The 9,982-nt window shown below is 43.6% G+C and overlaps 1 protein-coding gene across 2 annotated transcripts in view; it reads right to left on the minus strand.

Annotated features, from left to right (window-relative positions):
• The window catches only part of ETS1 (v-ets avian erythroblastosis virus E26 oncogene homolog 1), a 139,486-nt gene that overhangs the window by 104,095 nt on the left and 25,409 nt on the right, over positions 1-9,982 (minus strand). For both annotated transcript variants that reach the window (XM_010844675.1, XM_010844677.1), the window contains exon 3: positions 4,864-5,008. In XM_010844675.1, coding sequence (XP_010842977.1) covers positions 4,864-5,008 — 145 coding nt within the window. The remainder of the gene's footprint in view (positions 1-4,863; positions 5,009-9,982) is intronic.

The following is a 9,982-nucleotide window of genomic DNA, read 5'->3' on the forward strand; positions in this document are numbered from 1 at the left end:
GGGCTCCATTGATTCACCAGGCTCCCCGACAGAGGGATGAGGAGAGGCTAAGATAGAAAGAGCCCATTCATTCATGCAGAACCCCACTCTCGGTCCCCATTGGCTGTCGCTAATGGCTTCAGGCTGATGGGAAGGAGGGGGAAGAGGCGAGCTGGAGGAGGAGGTAGAAATGAAAGAAAATGATGACTACAAGATTGTCATGAAGAGATGTACAGCTGCACAGGCAATTGCATGCAAATGTGGCTTCCCTTTTTAGCTGTAGAGTTAATGTCCTCAGATTCATCTCTTTTTCTCTTTCATGGTATCTGCCCCTCCCCTTCTTTTCCCTTCCCATTCATCTTTCATTCTCTTGTCCTAGAGTTCCTCTGTCTCTCTACTAACACCCACTTTTCTTTTCTATTTCCACACATCTCTTCTTTCTTCCCTTTCACCAGCTATTCTGTCCAACTAATTCATGACTAGTCTGGATTGCTGAGCATTCTGTTCCCATCACCTGATAACCTCTCCCCCGCTCACATTTTCTCTCAGCTTTATTCTCTCCCCCTCCTCCCTCCCTCCACTCTTCTCCTCCCTCTGGGCCTCAGTCCCTTTGGGAAATAGGAACAACATTCAGAGGAAGGACCCTCATCGGTCCTCGATGGCCCCTCCTGCCGGGCAGCCCAGGCACTAACAGATGGGTAGTCCTGACAGAAGAAGAGCCTACATCCCTTCTCAGAGCGCAAATGTGAGATGGAAGCAGGGCTGGGGAGTGGCTAGGAGGACGGGAAGGAAACTGAAGTTATAAATAGGATAAAAGAAGATGAAAAAAAATGGTGAGTATTTTTTTCTCTATTTTTTTCTTAGTCAACACATCTCCAAGGAAATGCGCTGCAGCTGGAGAAATCATCGATTGGTCCATGTCTTCATCTCCCTTCCCTGTAACCCCAAGATCTCCTTCCAAAGGACACCCATCACTGCGGAGGGCTGGACCACTGCCCAGAAATAATCACTGCAACCCCTTCCTTCATCTGGACAGCTCAGAAGGCAAAGGAGGGGCTGGGAAGGCTCAGGGGTTTTGCCAGATATTTCCATCAGAAGAAGCCTAGGATACAGGAAACTACAGATATCACGTTCACCACCAAAGCACCACATCCTCATAGAAGCTGGCTAGAGTTTCTGAGCTGCAGCTGGTGACAATCCAGGTCATTTTAGGATTGATTATCATATGCCCTTATCTTCCCATCCTACCCAAGAGCCACCAATCTAGGAGACTCCAGCTTCCTTCTTAAAGAGGTAGACTGTGGAAAGTAGACTCTATTACATGACTATCAGTCCTAGCATTTTTAAAACAACTTCCCCCTAAGCAACCTAAATGTCCATCAACATAGGAATGGATAAAGATGTGGTACATATATACAACGGAGTATTACTCAACCATTTTTTGTTCAGTTTCTCAGTCGTGTCTAATTCTTTTTGTCTTTGTGACCTCTGGTCTGCAGCAGGCCAGGCTTCCCTGTCCTTCACCATCTCCCAGAGTTTGTTCAAACTCATGTCCATTGAGTCAATGATGTCATTCAACCATTTCATCCTCTGTCGCTCTCTTCTCCTCCAGTCCTCAATCTTTCTTAGCATCAGGGTCTTTTCCAATGACTATTAGCCATTAAAAAGAATGAATTGATGTCCTTTGCAACAACATGGGTGGATCTAGAGATTGTCATACTGAGTGAAATCAAACAGAGAAGGAGAAGTATCATATCGCATCCCTTATATGTGGAATTTAAAAAGAAATGAGATAAATGAACTTACAAAAGAGACTCACAGAAGGAATTTACAGTTGTCAAGGGGGAAGAATGGGTGGAAGGGATAAGTTAGGGGTTTAGGATGGACATGTACACACTATTGTGTTTAAAATGGATAGCCAACAAAGACCTACAGTATAGCATGGATAAGTCTGCTCAATATAATATGAGGCAGCCTGAATAGGAGGGCAGTTTGGGGGAGAATGGATACATGTATATGTATGGCTGAGTCCCTTCACTGTTCACCTGAAATATCAAAGCATTGTTTAATTGGCTAAACCCCAATACAAAATAAAAAGTTAAAAAAATAAAGAAGCTTCCTCCTGAGGTTCCTAAAAATCTTCACAGACATTGTCTCATTGGCCCTGAAGTAAAAACTCTTACCTTTGAGAAACTTGACAAGGAGGAGACTGAAAAATCATCTTCACTTATTTATGTACTTCTTAGCTAAGAAAAAGATGGGCCATGTCTTTTTCTGATGAAAATGAGGTATTCTGATTTGAAGCTACAAGTGAATGTGGAGATGACCTCAGCTACTAAGAAGATGTATTAAGTAAATGTAATAAACTATAAATTGGTAGCACACAGAAGCACCATCCAGAGCTGAAAGCGTTAAGGCTAGGCAGCATTAATCTCTGTTGCATAGGGAGATATAAGACTTCAAAGCCTAGTGGCGTGAATGGATTGAAGAATTATACATATAGACAAAACCATTTTGATCTTTTGCTTACACAAACAAAATCTTTTTTTCTTTTTTTTTTGGTTTAGATGTTTAAAGGATCACTTTTTCTCATCTCTTAAAACTTTAAGTCCTTAAGTCTAACCTGTGAACAACTATAAAATTCTCTGTGCCGCCTCATGAAATGGGTGAATAGCCGAGACCTGTGTTTATCCTTGGGGGGAACTGAGATGCCAAGCAGAAAGTGATGACACAGATGCTATCCTGTCTGAGATCCGAGGTAGTGCCAAAGAACACCTCCAAGATCAAGGGCTATTGAGTCAAGACAGGGAACACAGGGTCAACTTCATCCTGCCCAGGAGGAGAACCTGGCAACTGCAGACCAACTCCCATCCTTCTCAGCCCCCATCAAGTGTTACCACGTCTCACTCTGTGTCTGTCAGTGTATTCCAGGTGAAAGATACAGTGTAGGCAACAAAACAAACATTTCCTTTATTTCTCCAGTATTATAAAAATAACTTGCCATAAAGCAGTGTTCTCAGGTAAAGAGATATGGAACAAAAAAAGTTGCGTTTAAGTTAGTTTCCAGTGGCTTTTCACACTATGCACTTCATTAGAAAAGAGGTTGAAGAATTTGACTGCAATATGGGAGACACAGGAGACGTAGGTTCTATCACTGGGTTAGGAAGATCCCTTGGAGGAGGAAGTCACAAAACCCACTCCAGTATTCTTGCCCGAAAAATCCCATGGACAGAGGCACCTGGCGGGCTACAGTCCAAAGGGTCACAAAGAGTTGGACATGACTGAGCAGTAAACACACACACACAACATGTAAGCATCATGAAATTTCTTACACTAAGAATTCGTCCTGGGAGAAAACAAATGCGGCTTTTTGGTATCTGGATATATAATCATAACCTGATCTCTTGAAAAATTGAACTTACTGTCAGAATCAATCATTTCAGGATCCCTAAATTAAGGTTTTACATTTTGTATCAAAAATAAACCAACAAAAGTTAGCCAGTTAGCAAGGACCAATGGAATTTGTGAGAAACACAATGACTCCAGCACAATAGAACTGAGGTATAGACTTGGAACTTGTCTGCTCCTTGGGAGAGTGGATCCTGTTCACCAGAGGGCAGCACTGTGAGCAGCAAGTCAGGACTGAAAGGAATTCTGAGGAGAGGAGCTCTTGTGAGGAAGAAGAGTTGAGGAGAGAGGCAGCAGATGAGGAGGAAGAAGCCAAATGCGGCGAAGGGCAGAACAGAAGAGGATGATGGAAAGAGAAGACAAATGAAAGAAATTACATCATATAAGAAGACTGACTATAGAGAACAAACGTATGGACACCAAGGGGCGAAAGGAGGGTGGGATAAATTGGGTGATTGGGACCAATATATATATGTATATATATACACTGTTGATACTGTGTATGAAATTGGTAGCTCAGGTGGTGAAGAATGCCTGTGATACAGGAGATCCTGGTTCAGTTCCTGGGTTGGGAAGATCTGCTGGAGAAGGGAACCCATTCCAGTATTCTGGCTGGCAGAATTCCATGGACTGTATAGAATTCCATGGAGTCATAAAGAGTCGGACACGACTGAGCAACTTTCACTTTCACTTCACTTCATGAAATAAGTAACTAACGAGAAACTGCTCTATAACTCAGGGAATTCTACTCGGTGCTCTGTGGTAACCTAAAAGAGAAGGAAATTCAAAAAAGGGCGTATGTGTATACATATGGCTGACTCACTTCGCTGTATGATAGGGCTTTCCACGTGGCACTAGCAGTAAAGAATCCACCTGCCAATGCAGTTGGATTCCATGGTTGGGAATATCCCCTGGAGGAGGGCATGGTAACCACTAGAGTGTTCTTGCCTGAAGAATCCCATGGACAGAGGAGCCTGGTGGGTACAGTCCACAGGTCACAAAGAGTTGGACGCAGTTCAGCACGCGTGCACACACACACACAGAAACTAACACAACACTAAAACAACCGTGCTCCAATAAGAATTAAAACAACAACAAAGGCTGGCTAGTCCACACACCCTCTGTCCCTCTGGTTCACACTTCATAATTAAAAAACCTTCTAGGTCCTTTGTTAACAGCCAGGTTTTAGGGGTTAAAACCCCAGACAGGCAAAGTGGAGAGAACTATATACAAAATGAAGACATAAGTAAAGAAACCTCGCGTGGGCCCCTTCCTAGAGTTTAGTCTTTCTGTCGCTGGAGAATAAAGTCATTCAAAATGACTGAAAAGTTCTGGGACTTCCCATAGAACAAGAACACCCGGTACCCACATAAGCCAGGGCCGCTGTGAGGGCAGATGACACAGGATGCAGCCCGCACCCAGTTGCCTCGGGCCCTCAACCCCACCCTCAGTCTCAGCCGCCATTTACGTTCCTACCTGAGCCATAGTGCTCAAGGCCGGTGGGCACTTCCTGAGTAGCTGTCTCTTCCCAGAACGGGTAACAAGCTCTTGGTGGATGATAGGCCGACTGGAAACCACAGGCCATCCGGGGATCTTCATAAGAGTTGAGAGGTCCCTGCCTCTGTGGCCAGGAAACAAAAGGAAATATACTAAGATTCCCTAATGGAACAGTAACTATCATCCATAAGTAAGAATTATTCATAGATAACAAAAGACTATTTTTTAAACTAATTTTTATTGGAGTATAGTTGCTTTACAATGTTGTATTAGCTTCTACTGTATACCAAAATGAATCTGTCATATGTATACATATATTCCCTTCCCTTTGGGATTTCCTTTTCATTCAGGTCACCACAGAGCATTGAGTAGAGTTTTCTGTGCAACACACTATGTAGAACCAAATATTGATCACTACCCTCCCCCATCCAAAAAAAAAAAGACAGGAATGGGAAAGGTTTCTGACTTCGACTATGTATACAGTTATTTTCATGCATTTCCTCAACCATTTGAAGACTTTTTAAAATTTTCAAATAAAGATCCATGGTTAATCGCAAGGCAGAATCTTGGTCATCTTCATATAATCCTGGCTTTTGTCTTTTATTTTTTTTACTGTTACCTTAGTCTATAAAAACACCATGAAAGATATTCTTATAAGACATTCCAGTATCATAGAACCAATAGGTGACAAATACCAAAGAAAAAAACAAAAAAATGTATTTACCTAATAAAATTGCTCTTTGTTAATCAGTGTGTGTAAGTTTTATTTCTTTCTTTTTAAAACATTTATTTATTTGGCTGTGTCAGCTCTTGGTTGTGGCATGTGGGATTTTCCATTGGCGTGCACAGGCTTCTCTGGCTACAACACGTGGACTCAGTTGCCCCATAGCATGTGGGATCTTGGTTTCCCGACCAGGGACTTGAACCTGCATCCCCTGCATTGGAAGGCAGATCCTTAACCACTAGACCACCAGGGAAGTTCTGTGCCTAAGTTTTAATGATATTGATAGCTAGATTAGAATTTTCATTCTTCCCATTTGGGCACTTGTTCAATTCTCTTATTAGTTTTTGTAAAATCCATAAAATATACTCTCTACCCAGTACTCTCTAAAAAGGACAAATACAGTATGTGGGAGACCATGGTTTGCAGCGCTTAAGGCCCCGTTCTTTGAAGCCAGGGATACATAGATTCAAATCCTGGCTCCATCACTTACTAACAGGGACCTAGGCCTGTTCTTTTATCTAAACCTCAGTTTACTCAACTAAAAGATGGGAAAAATAATACCTTCCTCATAAGGTAGGAGGAGTGAATGGAATAATACATGTTAAGAAAACAATACTGGATAAAGTTTACTCCGGGGCTGTTCTTCTTCCAAGTGGGTTAAAGGTGCTGAGAACGGAATAAGACCCTGGGACTGAACGGGGTCACACCGTTTTGCTATATGTGTGGGTGCTAAGTCACTTCAGTCGTGTCCGACTCTTTGTAACTCTATGGACTATAGCCCGCCAGGCTCCTTGGTCTATGGATTCTTCAGGCAAGAATACTGGACTGGGTTGTCACGTCCTCCTCCAGGGGATCTTCCTGATCCAGGGATCAAACACATGTGTCTTACATCTCCTGCATTTGTGTGCTGTGTGCTTAGTCACCCAGTCGTGTCCAACTCTTTGCCACCCCATGGACTGTAGCCCACCAGGCTCCTCTGTCCATGGGGATTCTCCAGGCTAGAATACTGGATTTGTAGGCAGGTTCTTTACCACTAGCACCACCCGAGAAGCTCCAGATTACTGTATATCAAAGGCTCATGTCCTTGGCTTCTGTTACCAGGCAGCTCTTGTGAGAGCCACGTGAATATAAACAGAGCAATGGAGTTTGGGACCAAGATTGAGGAAAATCATCAGCAAGAACACTCAACTGAGCTTTCAGTCAGCAAAAAAACCATTTTGCTGACATCGTATTTTAACACTGCAAGCTCTTGCAGCAACTACAGTAAGGTTTTCTTTTGAACCCCAAGGATAAGCAGGTCTTCAACAATTCTTTACAAGAGAATAAACTTGAAGCACATTTATTTTCTAAATGAGCTGTGTGTTCTCGAAATCATCCCCATTTTTTCATATTTCTCTAGAGTCTTTCTCAAAATTCAGTTTCAAATATCAGAGTCTTAAAAACAGGGTCTGGGTGGGGATATTTTGTCATTAAGTGGTATAAAGGAGGACTCTAAGTGACCTGGCCCTGTCCTCTTTAGGAGCAGTGTGTGCTTGGTTTGCTTAAACCAGAAAGTCCTTGTAAGAAGGCAGTGGGTGGTACCAGTAGGATCTTTGTAGAGAGGTGGTGGGTGGTTTGGTCCAGGCCCTGCTAAAGTGGTGGGGACAAGAGGAGAACTTGGGACTCAAGTGTCAAAGTTGAAGTTTTCTCTGCTAAGGAAAGACCCCAGAAGGTGAGGCATGGTTTGCAAAGAGGCATTGAAGGAAAATGATGAGTGCCCTATAGAGGCAAGATGGAGGGCAGGGGTAGGTGGCGAGTTATGGGTAAGCAAGACGATATTGGGTTCCAGACCTGTGCCTTCGCCACCTGGCTGCGTGGTGAGTCAGCCCACAGCTTTGACAAACAACGACGTACAGCAGCTCCTTGAGTTTCATGATTGGCTTTATTTTTAGTGGAGTGCCTCCTGCCCCCACACCAGGTTCCTTGTTGTCAGGGAGGGTTCATTTATTATTTTATACAGGAAAGTCTATTTTTAAGATATATTTCCTCCTTAACTGTCCTCAGTGGTGCCAGGGGACCCTATTTTTAAGAACGAGAAGGAGATAATGCATCAAACCTACCATGAACCACAAACATCTTTGCTCACAGAGACTCCTGGGAGCATCATGACACTTGTTACCTAAACACCTGCCTTTTTGTTCGATATTTCACAAACTGACTTAATACCTATTTCATAGAGTATGAGAATGACATTTTTACTCAAGAGAACCACAGAGCCAGTTCCAATTCATTATGAAACCTTCTCAGTTGAGGAGAAAGAAGCAGGTTATCAACAGGTCAGAAATCTGGGCAGCAAAGCCCCACTTCCATGCTTGAAAAAGGGCACCACCCAAAACAAGTTGAAGTCAACATCTTCCTCCTGGCTTCTGGTGAATGGAGGTGAGTTCAGGAGATGCCAGCCACCCTCCCGACCCTGTCATAGTTTAGAGAACCCGTCTGATGGGTCCTCAGTCATTCATCCCACAAGTGATTACTGAAAGGAGCTAATGTAGATCCCACACTGCTCCATGCTGATCGGTGAGCTAAACATGGTGAAGAGATGGTCACATTTAATCTTCACATTTAATCCTCATAGCTGTGCAAGATTTACTTTTTTATCTCCATTTCACAGAAGAAAAAAACTGAGGTTTTTCAGAGAGCAAGTAAACATCCAAAGGCCACACAGCTAGTAAAATAATGGAGATAGAATGCCCTGGTGGTCCAGTGCTAAGACTCTGTGCCCCCTCTGCCTGGGGTCCGGATTCGATGCTGCAACAAAAATCCAAGATCCCATGTGTCAGAACTAAGACCCGGCACACCCAAATAAATAAATAAACAGACATTTTTTTTAAAGAAAGAGTTCTAGCTGAGACCAACTTGATTTCAGACTGTGCACCGTGAATCTTCTGTGGCCTGGATGGCTCGGGAAGGGAGGCCGCTGTCCCATGACAAAATACTAAATGGATTATGACAATAGACGGTCATGAAACAAATCTGTATCACACCACCAGTCTATGCCAAGTATTATGTTAGATGCTAAGAATAAAGTATGAGCAAGACATGAACTTTACCCTCTGAAGTGCACAAACCAGTAAACAGGAAATTACAGCGAGGGGATGTGACAGAGGGAGGCACCGATGTATATGGGCGAGGAGAGTGGCAGCAGGTAAGACTTCCTGGAGGAAGCAGATTAAGGTAATAACTGAAAAGTCAAGTAAGACTCAGCCTAGAACATTTGGTGAAGGGTCTAGAGAACAAAAGATGACACTCCTCAAAGTGCCAAGGAACATCTACACCTATGTAAGGAAGAATAAAAAGACTCAGAATGGTGACAGAGAGAAAGACTTGGTAGTGACAAGTACGAGGGGAAGCATGCTCTTGGCAACGAGAACACCTGCAGTGCAGGGCAGTTAGTAAGAATGGAAGCTGGAGGGACAGTGCTGCATGCATGCGTGCATGCTAAGTCATCTCAGTTAAGTCGGACTCTAAGACCCCATGAACTGCAGCCCACCAGGCTCCTCTGGCAATGAGAACACCTGCAGTGGAGGGCAGTTAGTAAGAATGGAAGCTGGAGGGACAGTGCTGCACACGTGCCTGCATGCTAAGTCGCTTCAGTCATGTCTGACTCTGAGACCCCATGGAGTGTAGCCTGCCAGGCAATGATAACACCTGCAATGGAGGGCAGTTAGTAACAATGAAAGCTGGAGGGACTGAGTTGAGGGTCATGAAAACCAGACCAGAATCTGGCTGCAGGAGAAAGGAATTCGAGGTGGTGTTAAAGGTAGTGGCATGGTGAGTCAAGATGTTCTAGAAGGACGCATTTGATAGGGTTAAGTAGGATGGAGTGAGCAGGAGCAGGCGAGGAGGCTGGCAAGGCAGCAGCTGTGCCCTGCAGAGCCATACTGGGGCCTCGATACAAAGGAAAAAATCAGTATTACTGATCCTAATTGTATTTAAATTTTTATTTCTTATAATAATTTTTGCATTGATTTTGATGGTCAGAAATATTACATTCAGGGAATGTTAATCAGAGAGAGCTATCTCAAAGGTCCACAGCTCAACACCAAGACCTGGCTCTACCCAACTGCCTGCTGATTCCACGGCTGGAAATCTCAGGCCGAACAAATAGTGAGACAGGAACACAGCCCCACCCATCAAAAAAAAAGAAATATTACATTCAGATTTGTTCAGCTTGAGTACTGAGTCTGGGGGCAGTCCTTAGGCTTTGGCCCCAAGTGAACTGAGTGAAGCCAGTTATACAGGCAAATGCTCTATCGCTGATCTCCACCCCCAACAGTCCAGTTATGAAAAGTTGAACTAGGGTCATGAGTGTAGAGGTGAAGAGGAAACAAGAAA

The sequence above is a fragment of the Bison bison genome, unplaced genomic scaffold (assembly GCF_000754665.1).
Source record: "Bison bison bison isolate TAMUID 2011002044 unplaced genomic scaffold, Bison_UMD1.0 scf7180017864205, whole genome shotgun sequence".
Classification (NCBI taxonomy): domain Eukaryota; kingdom Metazoa; phylum Chordata; class Mammalia; order Artiodactyla; family Bovidae; genus Bison; species Bison bison.